Source organism: Lygodium microphyllum, chromosome 26 (genome assembly GCF_053477565.2).
Source record: "Lygodium microphyllum isolate KBCC chromosome 26, Lygodium_microphyllum_v1.1.10, whole genome shotgun sequence".
NCBI classification, from domain to species: domain Eukaryota; kingdom Viridiplantae; phylum Streptophyta; class Polypodiopsida; order Schizaeales; family Lygodiaceae; genus Lygodium; species Lygodium microphyllum.
The window spans coordinates 79007384-79026071 of record NC_141160.1 but is presented as its reverse complement, the minus strand read 5'-3'; the positions used below and the strand labels follow the sequence as shown (position 1 = coordinate 79026071).

General features: G+C 45.5%; 1 protein-coding gene across 1 annotated transcript in view; it reads right to left on the bottom strand.

Annotated features, from left to right (window-relative positions):
• Nucleotides 1-727: 727 nt before the first annotated feature.
• The window catches only part of LOC148013455 (villin-4-like), a 37983-nt gene continuing 20022 nt past the window's right edge, over nt 728-18688 (bottom strand). The window contains exons 16-23 of the mRNA XM_087667479.1: nt 10684-10831; nt 10508-10518; nt 10273-10413; nt 10049-10174; nt 2689-2745; nt 2011-2482; nt 1305-1555; nt 728-1204 (exon numbers count right to left, since the gene is read on the bottom strand). Coding sequence (XP_087523605.1) covers nt 1091-1204; nt 1305-1555; nt 2011-2482; nt 2689-2745; nt 10049-10174; nt 10273-10413; nt 10508-10518; nt 10684-10831 — 1320 coding nt within the window. The 3' untranslated portion in view covers nt 728-1090. The remainder of the gene's footprint in view (nt 1205-1304; nt 1556-2010; nt 2483-2688; nt 2746-10048; nt 10175-10272; nt 10414-10507; nt 10519-10683; nt 10832-18688) is intronic.

Sequence of the window (18688 nt, the reverse complement as noted above, 5' to 3'; positions counted from 1 at the left end):
CAAGAAACCCATTAAGGATCCTAGGAATCTCTTCCCAATGTACCACACATGAAAAATAAGCACAATGAGGCCTACAAAAACACGATCCCAAAAAATCATGGGTGAGTAAAGCTCCGATCGATACACAAGCTTCTATCATCAACGTAAAGGACTTCAAGTCCTTATTTAGAAAAGGGAAGAGAACAGACGTCTTATTCCAGGAAAAGCATTGCATGGCAAATTCAGTGTTGTTCTGTCCCATACAAAATGCCTGATGTCTCAATAACTGGGATGCCCCAGGAAGCACATGAGAATATACCAACATAAAGCGGGACTCACTTTCAAAAATTCTACCTATTTTGGTGAGATTTAGCATAAGCTCGGAGGGTCCTCGCACAAATTTTATGTTAAAATTTGGACACCACTTGTACGATAATTTACTAGACTCACATTGTTGGTTGGAATGTTGTTAACTTCGCATTTAATCTGGATTTTTGCTTTCAAGAGATTTGCATTAAAATGTCAAGACTGTTGCATCAAGCCTCGAAGGTCATGTTCCACAATCCTGGTCAATCACTCTGTATATGGAAGCACTTGAACCACAATACGTTTCAAATCAAAAGATGTACAGGAGGAACACCACAAGCCCCTCACTTGAACATCAGGACAACAGATAACATTGGAAAATTTGCCCCTGTGGACTGTTGGCAATAAGTCTGCAAAGAAGCGGAAAGGTACTGACACCAGATTAAGAGACCAATAAAACCTTTTTTGCCTTTTTTTCCTCTATTTACCTTTTTATACAAATACATATTACAAGGTGAAGGATGAAGGGGGAAAGATCCCCATGGGCCATCTTGTTCTTCTATTGAGTATGAGGAGAATGTGAATCCTGGTTCTTTTTTTTCTAGGATGTGCAAAAAATGTGGTGGTGTGTTTAAAGATTACAAAAGCCTAGGAGAAGCAAAATGCCTCAATATAATTTCTTATGTTCTCTCTCTAACATGCAAAGAATTCTTGTGAATTGTGTGTAAGGATTACAGGAACTACAGTACAGGAGATGCTACAAACCATGAATGGAAGGTCCGAGAAAGAGAGGATATACTTCATATTAAAACAGGTCTGCAATAATTTTGTACTTGTCTTGCTTCCACTTGGGAAGCTTGTAAAATGTGTCCCTGTCCATGCGGAATGTCTCTTGAAAGTCCTCACTAGACAGATACTTCTGCAATTTATACCAACACATTCTCATTCAAGGAAGAACTTACATCATTTACATCAAATGAATGTAACAGTCGTAAGGTAAAGGTAAAAACACCACTGACCTCTCGTTTTGACCTATCAATTCCCACAACAGGATCTGGGGAAGACACTTTGAGGCGTTCATATGGATACGTTTGATTGAGCTCTCCACCTTCCTCATTAGCAATCGCAGCAGCAGTAGAGGATGGAGCTGGAGGTGACAGTATCTCAGTGGCTGATTGCTGCCCATTTCCATTATGTTTAATTACAGGTGAAGATTCACGATCCTCAGTCTCTCTTGTGTAAGGCTTTTCCTCACTCCTGGGCCGTATCCCTGAGATTTACAAGACCAACTCAAAATTGTGCACAAGAAAGCAGCAATTCATGGCATGGGTGAATCTCATTCTCTATTCCCGTATGCATGCATGAACTCAGCTGTGCCTACCCGTGCATATGGGTGTAAGGTTTGTCTTTATCTTTCAGAGAGTTATGACAAGCTTTGCAAAGAATACTTGCTCTTTTTGTGTCACATTCGATGTTTGACCTTATCTTTAGATGCAGATCATGATTTTGTACCAGATGAGTTTGAATGATCCTAATAGGTATTATATCAACTTGGACTTCCAAAACTAAGTACACGTGCAAAATTTTTACAATAATCCAATACAGAACAATGGTCTCACAGAGAGATCTCTACATGTATGTGTGTCAGCATGTGCATGTGTACGAGTTCTGGGACATCTATGTATTGCAGTTTTTTTTTGGTGGGTGTGTCCAAAAGCATTATACCTGGCCAGGCAAAATCATGTCTCTTATCACTGTAAGACTCGAAGACAGACGCCAATGCAGCTATGGCAGGTGACCTTGGGGATGCAACCGGTCTGGGCGTACGAGGTGAAGGAGCAATAGAAGCAGGTGCTGAGGGTGAGTCTTTGTTGACACCGGGCTCTTTCTTCTTAATCTTGACAGAAGCAAGTTTGAGATGTGGTGTTGTTGCTTCGCCACCTCCATTGCTCGGGGACGAAAACTCAAACATGGAAGACAAGGCTGACACAGTGCGTGTAGATGCTTTTGCCGTAGAGACACTACGACCTCCACCAGCCGACATAGGCCGGACTTTTTCAGGTGAAGGATCAGCACTTCTGAATGTAGGACTCCGACCGAAGCGGCTTCTTGAAGGATCCCCTACAGATCCTGAAGTGAAGGGTGGCAGTCGACTACTACCATCCAATGATGCACGCCTTCTTGGCCTTGCTGTCACCTGTCAATATAGCACATAAGTCCCCCATGCAGCACTATAAACAAACTAGAATCGTAGGGCCTTTACAAGCTGGGCAGGTCCCTTCTGCAGTATGTCCAAGTCTGCCTGTCCCTCATCTTAGGGTCACAATGCTGACCATTCAAGCCCAGATTCATGCTAAAGAGCATGCCCAGCTTGTAATAGCACACTTTCTCCTTATCACTCACCTGAGCTGGTTGCCCTTTCAACAGCACAACCTTTCTCTGAAATGCATTCAGGTGTGGCTGCAACAACAAAGCATTGAGGTTCATTTATGTTAGATAAGATAACTTGCAGCAGCATCAGACCAACATGAACTTCCCAAAGCAAACATCAACAAACATTTGTTGCACTCAAACTTTATTGCCATAACATCAGTGCAATATCATTCATAACAACAGCTCATGTTTAAAAAACATTCGTGAAAGAATTGTATATATCAATCAATCAACTATACAACTAAAAAGTTATAATGTGGTAAACACAAGGATTTTTATTTTATTTTTTGCAAGTAAAATGTGGCTGATTATATTACTCAAAAAAACTGATTACAACGGAGTGCTCATGCTCAACAAACTAGCTGGAGCTGATGAAAGTCACAAATACATCATGTATACAAGCCTCTCAAGGCGGTCTAGGGGGGATGGGGGCAAGAAGCCATGGAAGGGGGGTGTATCACCATTTGGGACTGCCTGCGTGCATCACGAAAAACAGGTCCTGGCCGCCCCAAGTGCGCATGACATGACATCAGAGCTCCTGACAAGCCCTGGACTCGCCCTACACCTGATCCCATCGGCCGCAGATGGAGTGGATGATGGAGGTTCAACGCTCTGCTAAGATCGCCTGTACTGAAAGTCTCTCTCTGCCGAAAGCCTCTTGACACCGCACCTTCCAAATATACCAACCAGTAAGACTCCCTATGATCTCCCATACCTCAAAGCGGTCTGCTGTGGGCTCTAGTACCTGGCGGATGGGTAGAGCCTCCTAACCGACCACTGCGCATGACCCTGTCTCGATAATGAATATCATGTCCTCCATCCCGACCTCGCATAGAAGGTGATGGCCCTGGCTGACTGCCTACCAATAGAAAGCTCCCCATGAGATACATCCAAGGCTGGGTGCTATATGGCAAACGCTACGGCATGCTCCTCTCCACACGAGTTGCGCCGCCTCAAACGACCAAAGGCAGTGCTTTGGGGTTTCCAAAGGCTGTTGTGTGCAATGCTTACAACCTCCCTCTTGCATCTGGGCAAGCCAGCTTCCCACCGCCAAGCCGCCATGTGCCACCAGCCATAAAAAATATGATACCCTCCTTGGCCTCCAGCTATCCCATAGGCGGCACTAGAAGGTCCATCGGAAAGGCTCCGTGATGCAATGCTCCACCCAATGCCTGCTACATGACGACGCCCAAACCATATCCTCCTGTATCAGTACGTGTCTGCCAATCCTGGCGGTATACTCCAAAAACCTCGGTGGCTTCTTGGTGACCGCACTGGCCGGCCACAACCACTCTCCCAAATCCCACTCCAGCTCATCAAGTGGCCTGCCCTCCCAAATCCAAAGGCGCCAATCCCTAAGCTCCTGCCAGAAGAAAAAGGTCCAACCTCCATATCTTCCCTGAAGGCCAATCACCCTGATCCTCTTCCATGAAAGGACAGCTATCCCCTCATCCTGCTACCCTCTGTCAAGAGCCAAACACCCCCCCTCCTGTATGGTGAAGAAGGTCCCACATGGAGCACCGCACACTCTACCTGCCACCTGTAGGGGATGCCTGCTGGTGGAAACCTAGCAACCCATACCTCCCCGGGCTCTATTGGCTCTCGTATCGGGGGAGCAAGCCACTCCTGAGGTATTGCTGCGTCTATCTTCCTTCTCCTCAACTCCACTCCTCTCTGGCAGCCTGATACTCGCTGCAGCACCTCCTCGTCCACCATCCTATACACCTCCCGCCATGTCCTAATGGTACGAGCCGGGCTAGCCTCCCAACCAGCCCACTGGATGTGGGGGCGCTCGCCAATCTGTGCCCCTTCCCCATCTCTTACCTAGGGGTTCCAGATCACCGGCTGACGATCTATCTCCTCCTGGCAGCCTAGGGAGCGTTGGATTAGAGCCTTACAGAGGCCCTACCACACGCGGAGCAAGTTGTGTAGGAAAGGTGATCTGGGCTGATGTGAAGATCCATCTCAAGGACAGCCTCCACTCACCGCCAAGCCTCGGTCTACAATCCTAAAGACCCTTCTGCAATAGCACCTTCCAGGTCTGTCCGCTTGGTATGAGGCCGTGGACAACTAGCTTGCCCAAGAAAGCCATACTCTAATACTCTGGGTCTATGATCCCAAGGCCTCCCTCTGACTGATGTCGTATGATGGTCCCCATGCCACCTTGGCCCTGGAATCCCCGGAGCCATCTGACCCGGACCAAAGAAAGTTTCGCACTAGGCAGCAAAGCTGCACTACGCAGGATGAGGAGAAGCACCAACACGAGGCGATGTACTATGCTGTCACTAGGAGGACTCGATTAACCACCAAGGCTCGGCTGGCTAGTGAGAGGCGAGCCGTGCTCCAGTAGGTCAGCTTCCTCCAAATAGAATCGAGGACTGGAAGAAACTGTTGGGTGAGAGTGATGTCGAGTCCCACCTGGAACCGTATGTGCCGGACGGTCTGCCCTCTACTCACCCATCTAAATCCCAGGTGGACGCCCCACTCCGTGCTAGAGTCCAGGTTTGTGAGGAAACCAACCGGCTTTCGCAAGTTGATTTTCGCTCCTGCCACACAACAAAACACCTCAAGAGCCAACCTCAATCTCTCCGGCATCAACTCATCGTCCTCTATGTAGAGTGTTGTATCATCTGCATACTCTAAGCCTAACAATTCAATCTCCTCTCACTGGAAGTCGGAGGCCGCGTAATCCGCTTACACGTGACCTGAGGAAGTGAGACATTGCCTTTGCAAAGAGAAAGAATAGGTACGAGCCCAGGGGGCAGCCCTACCGGACCAATCTCTCCAACTGAAACTCCTCCCCTTGCCTACCACCTGTGAGAACCCTACTGGTGGCCGATCTCTAAAGTGCGGAGACCATGCGAATCCAAGCCTAGGGAAAAACCAACCTCACCATGGTGCCCTCTAGGAAATCCCAGCCCACCCTGTCATAAGCTTTCTCGAAATCCAAGAGTTGTACGGCCAATCTCTGCCCACTGTACTGAGCTCACTTTGTCACCTCAAAGAAGGTGAATATATTGTCTAGGATACTTCTATCCTGGACAAAGTTTGTCTGTGTGTCATGGATAATGTCTGGAAGCACGGGGCGTAGTCGCCTACCAATCATCTTTGCCAGTGCCTTATAGGCCACTGACAATAAGGTGATCGGTCTCCATTGGAAAAGCTCCAACTCGTCGCCCCCTTTGGGAAGAAGACTAATAAGGTCTGCCAAAAGACTCCCTGGCATCTGTCCTAAAGTGAAAATCTCCTGAAAGGCCATCAGTAGGGGGTCCTTCACCACTTCCTAGTAGGTAGTGAAGAAGGCCTTAGAGAGGCCATCCTCTCCCGAGCATTTCTGTCTGTCATGTGTATGGAAAGCCTTCTCTAGTTCCTTCTCTGTGAAGGGGGCTAGGAGGAAGCGTCCCATATCCTTTGTGACGAGGGATGGAATGTGATCCCAGACCTGCTGTCTACATCGATGTCCTCTAGCTAAGACTGTCTCCTGCTGAAAAAGGCGTCTGTAGTAGTCGGTGGCAATCTCCATCACCTCATCTGGGCTAGAACGAGTCCTCCCACACTGATCTCGAAGACTGAGTATCTGCTCTCCTAAGGTGCGAGGCTAGTACACCTGGAAAAACTCCCTACACATCGTGTCCCCCTTCTGCGCCCAGAGGCTGCTAAGGTATGAAAAGAGAACTCCGAGCGCCTGTGCTCTAGGCCAGCAATGGCTACTCGCGCGCGCACCTTCTGTGCGTGGAGAGTGGGATCCCGTGGTGCCTCCTATAATAATCTCTGCCTGGCTGCAAGGTCCCGCCAGAGTGCTCTCTCCTCCCAGCTCTGTTGCCTAGCATGTATGGCTACCTCTTGGCAAATACTGCTCGATTGGGCTAGGACCTCTGCAACCTCCTCTACAATCCGATCCCTCCTGCCCCACTCCCTAGTCCAAATCTGCTCTATCTGTCTCGTCACCTCCTCTCTAATAGATCCAGTCAAGAATCCGACAGGATCGTGTGTCTAGGGCAAATGTTGGGGGATTAAGTGTCAAGAAAACCAAGCAATGATCAGACAATGTGGTGCCCACCAACTGCCCAATCTAGCCTCCACGAGAGCCTCACCACTCTCCCACATAAAACTTGTCCAACCGCTCCAGCAGGACTCCACCTGGCTGTCTGTATCCCCAAGAGAAGTCCAACGACCTCTCCCTCTTGTGGAAGGCAAGGTCTCTCCAGGCATCGCGTGCTCCTACTGCCAATAAAAAGACCTCCCATGCCTCCTACTCCTCCCCAGCCATGCTATGGTAGTTTCTACCTCTGCCCTCCTACTGGTCCTCCAAAGCCTCTAGGTTGTTGAAGTCTCCTCCAACGATGTAGGAGTCCACCTCTAGGAGTCCATCTGTGATCTCCACCCAAAACCTGTTGCGCACCCTAACCTCTATAGGGGCATAGACATTGAGGACTCCAAGGCACGAGTCCCCAATATCCGATCCGATCCATAGAACCCTCCCTGCCACTATCATCCCATGGTCTTGTACACAAGTAGTGAGACTCGAGCCAATAGAGGTGCATACGCCTCCACTCTTGCCGTGGGAACCTATGGCGTGCTCCCAATAAGTGTGCGAGCTGCTCGAGAGTACTTTTTTTACCCGCTAGACCTGGGTAGGAGTGAGCTTGTGCTCCTGTAGAAGTAAGATGTCGATCCATCCGGCAAGGGCAGACTGCAGCTCCTACCAAACAATCAACTTCTTGGAACCATGTGCCCCACTGTAGTGGAGACTATTCACATTCCAAGATACAAGGTGTAAACTCATGGGAAAACCTATGACTGACCGAACAGGCATCTGTTCGGTATAGAGGTTGCTGATGAGGAGGAAAAACTATGGGGCATGCAAGTACGCTTTGCGGCATGCAAGTACGCTTTGCTGATGAGGAGGAAAAACTATGGGGCATGAAAGTACGCTTTACCAAAGGTCTAGACAGCGAACTCCAGTCTCCCATGGTGGCCCTCAACTGCACCATAGGGGTGATAGATGCTCCAAGTGGTACTATCAATGCATTTATCAACCATGTTGAGAGTCGTGACTCTGCACACTGGTAGAAACAGGCCGTCTGTGCCAGGGGCCACTCGATCACATCCCTCGGAGCTCTCCATTGTGGAGGGGCTCGAAAGATAATGCTCAAGTGTGGAACCTCGGCACCAGCCCACCAGTTAATGTCCATCATGCAGCTAGGCCACTATTGTACAAACAGTGCTAGTCCTTCTCCCATCCACTGGGAGATGTGATCCGCCACCCGACTCTTCAACTCCTCTATCTATGTCGTCGTCCAATCCCCTGAGTGAGAGGACTAAAGGAAAAAAGTGTAGTTTGGTCCATCCGATGGTGCTAGTAGATGGACTTGTCCCTCCTTGACTTACGAACCACGAAGATCCCCACCTTTAGAGGTAGTGGAAACTCTCCGCGCTCCGCAACTCTCAGGTAGGACCATGGGCCACTGTGAAAGAACTCCTGTGACAACAGCTATGCATGTCTCGAAAAAGTGTAACGGGCAGCAGGGGCAGATGAGGAAGTGGCTGTGTGGAAGGGGAAAAACTGTTGGTGCAAGGAGGATGTAGGCGTATGTGGCTCATCACCTCCTATGGGAGGAGAGGGGGTGGGTTTGGGAGGGATCACCTAAACCGGGTGCAGATTAGAGGGGATGCTCGACAAGGGAGATGGTGAGGGAAGAGAGGATCAAGGGATAGTGGGATGGTCGGAGGTACGTGGCGGGTGTTGGGGGCGGGGGCTAGTGGCCCTAGAAGGGGGAGGCTATGGGCCAGTCAATGGGGGAGGCCATGAGAGGGAAGGGGGGGGTTTTGGTTGTGGGGACTGTGGGATCTCAGGTGAGGTAGTCTGTGGCGCGGGTGGTGGATGTGGAGGACTGCTTGCCGGGTGGGGCGAGCAGGGAGGGGCTACGAAGTGCTCTACTGAGAGGGCATCGATCGCCCTCCTGGTCCCTGTTGTCGAGGCTGCGTCTAAGGAGTTGTTTGCGACCCCCCCTGCCGTCTCCCTCTCTATCGTCGTCTTGGACCCGTGTGAAGCTGTCAAACCACGAAGATCCCTCGGCCCATGAGGACTACCTCCACGATCTGTGTTGTGCCAATGCGCAGCGTGGAGTGGAGCCAATCCTGCAACTGGGCCCTTGATAGGGAGTGTCCAAGGACCTGACCAAAGATTGTTGTTTCTTTCAACTCCAGCTCTGTGGCACGAACAACTAAGAGTTGTTCTTCAAAGAGGATGATGCGCAAGGTGTTTAACTGGGGGGCACTCGTAGAATGCGTCGGCGTCTGACCAGAGGTTTCCATTGCATGTCCCTACTAGGAACCTACCTATCACACTGTTGTGCTACCGGGGGGGAGTTGCTGCAAGGGGAGGGAGCAACTTGTTGGGGGGGGGGGGGGGGCCACCGGCTACGGCCACAGTCCACAGCTGGTCCAGCAGCGAGGCTTGCTGGAGCGGCGTGTCTGTGAGGGGATCAGTCGGGAGCAGGAGAGCAGGTGTGCGTGACGGCAGGGAAGGGGCTTTTGGATTATGGTACGCATAGGGATCACCTCAACCAAAAGCCTGTATCATACAATCTGGCACACAAAGGATCATCTCAACTATTGTGGTCACATGTGTCATTCAGTTCAAAAATACCAAGTGACATCACCATTGCAATGATAAAAATGCAATACATTTCCCTACATGTGCAAAGGCTGAGCACCTCATGTAAACATGACATGAATTTGCTTTGACTTGTTTGCATTTTGCCTGGGGTTTGCCCAGCCAAGAAGGTGCTCAACAAGTGGTATTGCAGCCACAAAATGGAGAAGGATCTGAAGTAAGGGGTTTTAGATTCTGACCACACGCATCCAATGACAGGACAATCAAAACAGTATATTCAAGGCACATGCATATCTGCCGACAACTGCGGCAGAGTGTCTTGTAGTGACGCCTGAAAACTAACCCTGGCCATTGGAATAACAAGAAGCATTGTGCAAATTCATGCACTGAGAATGCTCCTGTAATTGCTACTGTAAAGTCTGTTGCCTTGTGTATAACTCATGATATGGAGTCTCTTAAGCTGAGTCAAAGATTTGGTCAGTAACTACTTGATGATATGAAGTCACTCAAGCTGAGTCAAAGATTTAGTCAGCCATCAAAATCCCTTTGCAAGGATCAACCAGTTGCTTTATATGCCAAGTTCTTTATAGGCAAATTGCTTTACTCAAGATAACCTTTTAAGGTAAAGTACAAAAATGAAAGATCAAAATGCAGTAAGGAATTGAGAGAGAGTAATGACAAAGGCATAGAAAAGATTTTCTGAACCATTACCATGACAGGTGCCAGATCCCAAGAAAAGTATGCCTTGAAAAAAGATGGTTCACCTCCTTCCATTATTTTGTATAATGGAGCTTCCATGGAAAGACCTTCATATTTAGCAGCATATTCTATATATTTCTGGTAGTGACAAAACAAAGCTTGATAAAAACCATCGTAAAGAGCAACATTAGAATTTTTTGTAAACAACTTCAACAAAGTCCAAACTAGCAAGAGACCTCTCCAATATCTGTTGCTCTTAACTTGAGCTTGGGATCAACAGCTTGACCAACCCAGACAAAAACATCGCTGCCACAACCTAATATCATGATTTCATCATTTAACAGATCTTCTTGTGTAAAGTTGAACACTTCCTTTGTCTGTACCAAAAAACATAGAAAAAGGATCAGCATGCAACATTGGAACATTTGAAGACTACAGTCGAATGCTCACAAACTAGTGCAGCATTAGTACCTTCAGTTGACCTGTATATTGCACGTGGGTACCCCAACAAGATCATTTGGATCACATGAAATAGCAGTCAGTCAGAAAAGTAGGTCCTCTCTTCATAAGGAAGGAAAAGTTCAAGCAATCCAAATCCCAAACAATACAAATGAGATCCCTCATTGAATCAGAAATGTGAGAACTACCTTTCTCCAAAGTAGTTGAAAACAAATGAGGATCTTTGCTATCTCCTTTTGGTTCACGATGACTGGGGTGTACTTTTCTACCACCTAATGCAGCCCAGAAGTGTTCTGGTTCAGATCCCTCTTTTAAAGCTGTTGATGATGCCCCCGGCTGACAAAAACAAACGCCCATGAGTAACAAATACATCAATTTACCCATTCTTTTGACTTATCTATAATAGCTGATGTCACTACTCATGCAAATTTCTTTCCCTTTCTGTCAAGCCAGTGTCTGCCCTTTTTGCTCACTCAAATGCATACTTTCATGAACAGTAGCGTAGCTGAGAACACAAAACAGGTAGGATTTCATCCTTTAATGTAGTGGACTATTTAGAAGCACAAATTACACATATTCTGGATCTCCATTGAGTCCTCAACTTTAAGAATCCCAACAAATGAAATAGCCAAATGTTCTAAGAAAACTTTGAAACGAGCAGCTTGCTTGAGATTTCAAAACGACCATTGAAACTTGTTCACATCTGCATCAATGACCAAGAGTACAAGCATGGCTTTTCCAGGAAAAGATAAATGTAGTTTATTTGAGGATGAAGGACGAGTAAAGCATTCGAAAGCATGTCACAAGCTAAAGGAGTGCATACATGGGTGCAGGTAGACACTTTGCAGAAACAACAGCCTACATAGATCAGTCATTAGATTAAAACTGCTTTTTAACCTAGATTAGCAAATTCATAACTCCATCCTGATTTGAAAAGATTATAAATCTATTGGCCCTCTTGGAGATATTTTTCTATTTGATCCACCCAAGAATACGCTGGCCAGAAGCTCTTTTTTACTTCAACTCTTCACTTCCACACAAAGACCCAGGGAAAGGTCTTTCTTCCCTTATCTCACATTTCCCGCCTAACTCCCCCCCCCCCTTCTCCCAGACTCCAGTTCAAGGGTGTTAACGTATTTGATGTATGGGAGCTAGGCTTCAAAAAGTGGAAGGATAAGGATAGAAAAGTGGATGGATGAGTTGGCACCAAAGAATGGCCACATCCCATGTATTAGTTGTAACCATTTGCATATATAAAGAGACACCAAGCAATACAATCTTATCTTGCTTTGCTCATATCTATGGCTTTCCACCCACCATAGATTAGCCATGGTGAGCTCATGCTAGGCTAGGGAGAGTCCTTAGTCAATCATCCTTAATCAGATAAACCCTTGATAGGATTAGATGTTTGTGCTTTCATGTCTCCCTTCTTCATCCTACCAATTGTTATTTCTCTTTAGGAGGGTTAGCTACATATTTCCTTGTCAATCTGCTCTCTTAAATTGTTTATCAGACAATTTAGTAGCCAGAGCTACAGCCATTAAGACTGTTTTCACCGTTGTTGACAACACTAAGAAGCGATGAAAGAAAATTTGTTGCTTCCACGGCCTGCGTGTGACCCGTGCCAATGGCAATTGACCAGATCTGCTCACACTAAAATGCTATCCATCGCTGTTATTAGCAGTGCGCTCCAAAGCTGCAATAGACCCACCACCTACTGGTTCAACAAAATGATCAGCACATTACAGTGTTCCTGGCCTGCTAACTACGAAGACTACCTACTGTCAAACTCCCCGAACTCTATTGCTCTTCATTGCCTTTGCCAACAAGAAGCAGATTCCTTCAAAGAAAATCTAAAAGGACTACATTCTTTGGATTGTATTGAGGGACACAAATTCATCAAACAACAACTTTGCAGAAAAAAGAAGCCAAAGCATCCTTAGGGTAGCTAAACTTATCATAGTCACAAGTAACAAGTGGGATGGTGCTTTGGGACACAGGAACGGTATCTTTATGCCAAAAAACAGGTGGATCGTGGGATGCATCCCAAAATGGTGGCACATCCCCTATCCTGTCCCTCACAGCCATCACCCTGTCATGTCCCCTTGTTTGGGGCAAACTCGGGATGTTTTTTTCCAAATAAGTATTTTTCTTGATTTTTTGGGCAATTTTAATGTACCATTTTGTTGCCTCCCCATATACATGCACACAAACTCAACCTGAAATTTTGATTAAACAGCCCATAACCAGAAAATTTGACTTCAAACAGCCCACATTAAACACGAATGCACACACACATTTGTCACAGGACAGTGTGAATAGAGTCATCAACAGACACACATACATATACACAGGTTTTGATGACAAGGATTCACAATCTCAGACTGATTTTGTTTTGAGTATCAAATGCATATTTTTAATGCCATCCCCATCCCCATCCCTTGCTTTTGGCTATCCCCAAGTTTTTGATGACACAATTATTCACAATCACAGGTAATTTTGTTTTCTAAAGCATTTGTATGTGAATATCATATGTAAATTTTTAATGTCGTCCCCATCCCCATCCCTTGCTTTTGGCCATCCCCCATCACATCCTCATCCTCATCACTATCACCATCACCTATCACTTGTGACTATGATAATTACAATTCTTTAGTGTATGTCATCTAACATAAGCCAGATAGCTTACCTTACTGAGATTGGTCTAATTCAAAAGATTAAGGCTTAAAAGCTCAAGTGTCTCAAAAACAAGCATTCAACCCCCTTCTCCCACAAAGTAGGAAGGTGGGCACCTTGAAAGCTTATATAGCAGCTTATATAGTAGACAAACCCTCAAAGTTACCACACAAGAGACCCAAAGTATCAAGCTATTCTTTCACCATTCATTGAAGCATACTCGCCTTAGTGATGGCTTGCACATGAGGCTTCTAGGGGCCTTCATAAGTTTTGATAATAGTGAAACCTTTGTTTTAGCAATAACAAATTAACTCGCATGTGTGTGCAATCATGTCATGCTATCAAAGTTTGTGAAAGAAGGGAAGAAGTTAGTCCTCCACCATATTGTGTTAGCTATGTTGAATGCCCCACCCTTGTAAGGTGCCACCAAGGATTCATGGTGTTCAAAGTTGTAAGGCTCCCATTGTGAGGAGAAGCCATGTACGAGCCTGGAATGTAAAAAGGTGACTTATGTGGGTCTAACCTATGGGCTAGAGGGAGCAGTTAAGTTGGTAGCAACATAGTGCACACTTCATTCAATTGTGGAGGCATGGAAGTTACCAACGACCCCTACTTTGGGTCCGAAGGGCTGCCTTTGCAGCCCCTAGCTAGGGGATCCCACTAGGACCAAACTTGGCCGATGTTCAGGGGCAACATCCCCGACCCAACATTGAAGGAAATATTTCCTAGCCAACTAGTGAAGGTTAATAATGTAACCAAAATAAGAAATCTAGAAGACCTTTAATAATTTGATCAAACTTCACCTAATTTTAATTAAAATTAGTTCTAATTCAAGAGCCTCTAGATGTCGGCATGGTGACCATTGCAGTAGCAATATAAAGGAATTGACACTAGGCATACAGAGAACAAGTATACAGGCTATGTGGCACAAGGATAGGGCAAAAGGAATAAGATTAAGATATCCAACATGACAATTCTATTAAATTGGAAGGAGGACCATCTTAGACATAGCCACAGAGAGATGCAGAGCCCGCTACCCACGTCCAATAGGTCCACATCCTCGCAAGAGACACCATCTGCAAATACAGAGGATACTATACCATCACAAGGGGACCCTACCCCGCCGCTTGAGCCTTTCTATGCTAGACAGACCCGTAAGAGATATCCTGAGATGAGAGTGCTTCTTGAGCAATTCCACATTGTATTTCACTTAGACATCATTTTGTATTCATCAGCTATGTATTGTTCACTGTTTATTTTCCTAGATAGTCATAGCATTAGATGTCAGCTATTTTGGGACCTGGGAAATCTCCTTGAATTTTCATATGTAACATTTTGGTCTCATAAGTCGATTTGGCCTTAAATTGGTAGACGTTAACATAACTCTGTGTGTGTGTGTGTGTGTGTGTGTGCGCGCGCACCACGCACAGGTGGGCACATGCGTGCGTTGGCCCACACCCAGGTCGACAATTTTTCATTTAGTTTGATTGCAAATTGTCTAACTTGCAGCCTGGAGAATGCACAATGGCAATATGAATTGGAGTTGAGACAACAACCAATCTTCTTCTCCACTCTTGGGATGTTGAGAAACCCTTCACCCACAGTTTGCGTTTTTGCATTTCTGCGTATTGCGTTTAGGGTTTGCAGCCCCAAAAAGGGGCACCATCCTAGACTAACTCTGCCTATTTATAGGCCACTCTCTCATTCATTCCTTACGGCTGATTCATTCAATCTGTCACCTCTTCTCTCCAACCTCTCCACTACCCTCACACCCCTTCAGGAGGACATTGCAGTTCGTGGTTCGTGGCTATCTTCATCATCTTCCTTGTGCTACGGCACCCTTGTTCCCTTGTATCACATTCACTCCATGATTTCGAACTTCATCATCCCATTCATCGGAGTTTCTTCTCTCTTCTCTTCTCTTCTCCATGTTTGCCGAGTTCACACCGTGTTCCTCCCCGCAAACCCTACTGTCTCGTTGGTACGTCATCTTCTGACACGAGACTCCATTGAGTGGCTATAAATCTTCATTCTCAGGTACAATTGCTGTTTTTCCCATAAATCTCATCAAAAACAGGTTTAGACAGCACCTCAAGCTGAGATTTTCTCTTTTCTAAAACCTTGAGCCTCATCCACTTTTGGGACACTTTTTTTTGCTCATCGTGTATTTTTCACAATTCATCGGTGACGAATCCCTCTATTTATGCAATGAACAATGTGGACATGCATGGGAATCACACACAACAAATTTACATGAAGAATGCTCTATGAATTTGAGCCTATTTGCTTGATATGTTTTCTATGGTTTAGAAAGCTGGACTCTAAAGGGGGACTTTTGGATAGTGTGTTGTTGGTGGGAGTCCACCAATGGATGTAGCAAAGTCTTAGTAATCATTTATGTCACAAAAGAAGCAAGAAGTCCAATAGTATGTACTTGATTCAAAGATTTCCAATATAATCATAAAAAAGTACTATAAGGGGTGTTGAAAAACTTATTGATGTATGTGTATGTGGTGCCTTAAAGAAATAGAAAGGCCACGTGAACTATGACTAAGAGTATCGAAGGATGAGAATGCATAAAAGGAAGGACAAGAATTATGAGTAGTCAATCCAAGTGTGTAAATACAATGTACTACATGTATGCATTTGCATTTTTAAAGAGGCACTAGTAATGCAATGTTATCTTCTTGATTTTCACATATCGTGGCTCACTTTGTATACAAACCACCTTAGTCTCATTCTTCAAGGGGCACCAAGCTTGGGGCCAACAAGTGTCTCATGTAGCCCATGAGCATTCTAGCTCCAATTGAGTATGTTTTACAGTTTTTGAATTTACAATTTTGCTGAATTAAGTGCTTGCTTTATTGTAGTTTAGTACCTATTGGGAGCCCAAGGGCCAATTCCATGGTTTCATTGGCAAGACATCACCATTTTCCTTAATGAGGTGAGCTTGTAGTCATCCCAAAGAGCGAACACACACTTTTCAGCTTGCTGCAGTTTGATTACAGTAAGGTTTTTGTGTGTTGAAGGTAATGTACAGCAAGGGAAAATAGTAGAACATATCACTCAATAATGGTAACAACACTGAGGAATAAGAATCCCCTCTTTAAAAGCACTCAATGCATTGTCTAAGTCATCCAATGCTTGAAATGCTTCAAGACAGCAAGCAACAAATGTGTTTGGTGAGCATGCAACTCAATCACATGCAACCCCTCCAGTACAAGATGTTCAAGAAGCAAACTTCAGGGGACAATTGGCAGACGCAATCATGACATCACAATAGCTGATTCAACAACCTCAGTTTGCTGATTTCATGCAACCAGTTCCCAATATTACAAGGGGAAAATTTTTTTTGCTTTCTAAATGTTTGTGAGGCTCATGGGCAATCTTCTTTGTTACATCCTTGGACATCCAAATGGGCACTACTAGCATTGGTCACAATGGTCATGAAGCGACTTTAGTACAAATGTACTAAGAGCAGTCCGGGTGGGTTAGGGCAGCCGAGTCCTATTTATAGGACTCAAGGCCCTATTGTGCACATCATCGTGTGATCGCCACTCTTGGACCCTTGGCCCATTGGCCAACACATCCGTACACCAGGATAGTGTGGGTTGGTGGTATAGAACACCACCCCTAGGGATGTGGTCATCACCCGAGCTAGAGTGTGCTAGCTCCCAAGCTCAGCGGTGAGCCCATTTAGCTCTATGGCTGGGAGGTGAGTTTGATGTCCAATGCCTTTCATTTGTGGATATGGCTTGTGTCGTGTCTTATATGCAAGTTGGATCCTAGGGGGAGGTTTCATTCTCAATCGAAGGCATTGCATGCACCTAGACCAATAACATCGAGTGAACAAGGCCTTCTAGTTTAGCAGCATGTTTGTCCACCGAGGAATAATGCACAACATGTTTCTACGGGCAGACTGTGAGTATACCAAATGCATATTGAGCCCCATGACAACAATCCACTTTTTGATTTCCATGGTCATGGCAACCATATTCAGCATGCACAGTTCAGACAACCTACTATCCCGCAACCTTCAGCACTTTCAAGGTACAATAGCAGGGGTTTAGTGTTTCAAGGTATAGCTGATAATGCCTTAGGTAAGTCTCGGTAAGTCTTACAATGCAAGGTGCAATAGAATTGGCTGGAAAGCACCATGCGTGGCTGAGCAGCACGAGTGCTATTGTGGATGTCAAAGCGATGTTCCACTAATCTACAACTTCCTGATCAGTGCAGAAATGAGGCCTTTCTGATCAGGGCAGATTCCATCTACGTTGATTATTACATTTGGATGTATAGCAGCTTATGGGCACGGATGCAATGTCTCTTGGACATCCATTCAGAGATTTGAATGTATATTTACAGCTGATCCGGGAAGATATGGGCTGGATTTTTCTGTAGTTGGCATTGCATGTGTGGTACAACAGTGGAAGGCAATGCATGCCGTGTTATTCACACGTGAAATCACCATTGAGGCTGATAGCAAGGATTTTGATGCATGCACATGTTTGTCACACTTGAAACAGGTGGTGAAAGCAACTTAGAGAAAGTGCTGATGGGCAAAGCTAGACATTTTTAAGAGCTGACACTGTGGATTCATTGGTTGATTGAGAGCTGGTTTGTTAAAACAAGGATTAGAGTTAACAGGGAGGATTGCTTGATGGATTGAGGACTTGCCATCAACAATCCACATTATAAAGTCTAATCTTTTGCTGGTCATTCCAAACTGTGTAGCACTCTTGGAAAAAAGAAAGAAATATTATAAAGGACATCCATTTTTGGGGCCAATATGTGTCATGGATCACATGCAGGAGCATTCTAGGTCCCTTTGTGAGTTTGTTAGATGATATGTTGATTATGATACATGTGTTTGCTAAAACATGTATTGCTAAAGTTATCTTTACACTGTACAGCCCTTAATATTTTTACCACAGACCTGTTTCTGCCATCCACACGTTGCAAGAACAGTCACTTGCAAACAAGACACTTAAGCACGTCCTTTCTCCCATTAATAATCTCAAACAGATGCTCTATAGATGTCTTATCAACTAATTTACCTGGTCTTCACCAGATACAAACTTGAAACTCATCTCTATGATGTCTGCAGGCCTCTTGATGCATTGCCACAAAGACTCTAACCCATGCCCCTACACCAACTCCCACTACACAGAAAATCTCCATTCGATTTTCCCATGAGCTTCAGCACTTCATCAAAAACTGTTCCACAGTTTGTGCAGGATTTTCTGTGATGCAGCTGAATGACAATTTTACAATTTGAATGTCACCACATGCCAATTGGCAAGGCCATTCGCACTAGGAGCTTCCATCTAAAGAGACTGAAAAAGAGGGCTTGAAACCCAAATACTCACATCTCAGGAATGGAACATCGAAAGGATTTGAAGCTCTCAAATGCTCTGAGATAAAATGAATCTGATGCTACCAGGATGGGGTGATGTTTTCACATAAGATGCACACGGGAACTAGATACTAACCTCTTGCAACAAGCCTTCAGTTCTA